This window comes from Berghia stephanieae, chromosome 15 (genome assembly GCF_034508935.2).
Source record: "Berghia stephanieae isolate SIO BIC M18660-M18661 chromosome 15, UCSD_Bste_1.3, whole genome shotgun sequence".
NCBI lineage: Eukaryota > Metazoa > Mollusca > Gastropoda > Nudibranchia > Aeolidiidae > Berghia > Berghia stephanieae.
In genome coordinates, this window is record NC_088374.1 from 18,326,129 (window position 1) to 18,328,628 (window position 2,500).

General features: G+C 32.1%; 1 protein-coding gene across 1 annotated transcript in view; it reads left to right on the forward strand.

The window, feature by feature from the left end:
• Nucleotides 1-1,272: 1,272 nt before the first annotated feature.
• LOC144960453 (uncharacterized) overlaps nt 1,273-2,500 on the forward strand; it is a gene marked incomplete at its 5' end in the record, with an annotated part of 4,223 nt that continues 2,995 nt past the window's right edge. The window contains 1 exon segment of the mRNA XM_078893548.1: nt 1,273-1,438. Within this exon segment, the coding sequence (XP_078749674.1) occupies nt 1,273-1,438 (166 nt within the window).

Below are 2,500 nucleotides of genomic sequence, written 5' to 3' on the forward strand. Positions count from 1 at the left end.
TATTTATACTATCTGTCAAGTGTCAGGAGCTTTACTCGACTATAAAAGGGAAAAATTAACGCGACACCAGCCAATAGTCTATGGGGAAACCATCTAACTCATGTATGTCTACTACTTGTCACCCTCCCACATAGACGTGATAGGGACAATCGGAATCTAATTGTTAAAGTGAACTACATAATCAGTCGGATGGTGAAAAGATTTGAACTCAGATATTGCCAAGTTTAGTTTGAAGGTCAATTTTGATCAGAAATGAGTTCTTGTCATAAACATTTATTAAATCATCCCGTTTCGTACATCTTCAAGAAATATTTAAGCTTAACTTTATTTCTAAATATTCTTTACTGCTAGTCAGGTTGAAAAAGTATGTAATTTTGCTGGATACATTACCATACATCTGACCATAACTTCACGAACATTCATTCAATTTTATTCAAATATATATTAAATTTTTGTGGGGAGTATATGTTTTCAGAAAATGCAAATCAAAATTTTCACCTTCCGACTGGTTATGTCATGCACTGATACAATTAACAAAAAATGCCTGGGCTAAGCGGGACTCGAACTTGGTATCCCTGGATCATGGCCCATTTAAGGATGGACTACTTACTGACCTGTGTCATCATTACTTACATTACAGTGGCACTAGTTTAGTGTGGGATAATTGCGTCATAAAAACAGACGGAGATTTTTGAAAAAAATATATAATGGTGTCATGACACTATCTTTGCTGGAAGCAACTGTAAAGTGGGAAGCATGAATTGCTGATTTTGAAAGTGTAGAAACATTAAAAGACAAAGGACTTACTTAACTTTCTCATTACTAGCTGTTTTCCCGATTTCAACCAAAACGTCACACCCAACTAATACAAAAATATATTTTTTTTTTATCTCTCAGATATAGATCTCATAACATTAAAATTCTAATCAAACATAATTTCTTTAGCAAAACATACTCTACAACACAGTTTATCTTTTAAAAATTTTATGATGTACAAAAGAAATTTGAATAAGAAAGATGTTGGTTGTATCGTAACAAATGTAACGCGTATCTTAAAATTGGTAAGGACAGAGATAAAACGATCAGAATCGTGACAAACTAATACAATTTTCTTAGATTGATAAAAAAGTTAACGATTCAGATACTGATAGAGTTCCTAGCTTGTTTGTGATAGATTCTTTAGGCGTCACATATATTAAACACTTGTAAATATTTAATATTTAGCTAAAATAATGTTACACAATGTTTCATTACACCTTTTCTTTTACACAGATGGAGAGTAACTTTGACTTGTTTGACGAGAGCAACACTTATCTACATGTAAAGTATGATCCCGTGTACAAAAGCTTTTCAGGCAAATACTCTTGTGCTAGACGATGGAAGGATTACGGAGGGAAATTCCATGAAGATTATACCCACAAAAGAATTAATGTGAATGGTATGTCAAGTTCACGATTGGCGATTAATGACTTTTCCCTCTTCCTCTTACTCATTCACTTGGAAATTATCCTGCATCTACAATCAATACTGTTGCTGCAATTAATACTACTACTACTATTACTACCACTACTACTACTACTACTACTACTACTACTACTACTACTACTACTACTACTACTACTACTACTACTACTACTACTACTACTACTCCTACTGCATAAAATGTATAAATATAATGTTAATACTCTTTGACAACAATTTAAATATCTATATATATATTCTACAAATTGAAATTTTATATGAATGCATACAAATGAATAAATATAGAATTGGAAATCAATAACGACACTTTATATATTAATTTTATAAATTGAAATAGATTATTCTCCAGGCCTCTTTCGAATTTTTGTGTGTATATTATAAAAATTAGTAGTAATTAATTTAAATTACAGTTGCCCGCTAAACATTCAAACAGCACGTGGTAAAAATGTTGTACGCTGACGTCTTTTCTTTGTTTTGATTGATAAAATACGCTAGACGTTAGAGATGATCGCATAGTTTTCACTAATACTGGTTCCATTCGGATTTTAGTATTTTCATGAAAACGTATGAAACATATTATTCCCGCGAAATTATATCTTGGAATTTTTGGCGAAATAAGAAATTTGATTGATACTTACTGCAAAAAATGTTAATAAATTTCCCTGTGATGAACCGACTTCATTATTGCAACGCTTGGCTCTTAGGCGCTCGAAATTATATAAGTGATACAATGTTGAAAATTTAAAATAGTCTGCTAAATGAGTGACTCTTTCTAAGCTTATAGAGTTTATCACACCAATAGGCTTCAACACTCATGACGTCCCTCCCCTCGTAATGACGCATGGTAACTTAGTAACTGGTTCTAAACTATAGGAAAAATGGCGAACGTCCTTAATGAAATACTTCTTTGACGATCATAAAAGAGTATCCAGAGGAGAAAAACATAAATCTGATCACATTTTGACTTTTATACACTCTGATCACATGACATGTGAAAAAGTTCTAGCTAGCATGAAGA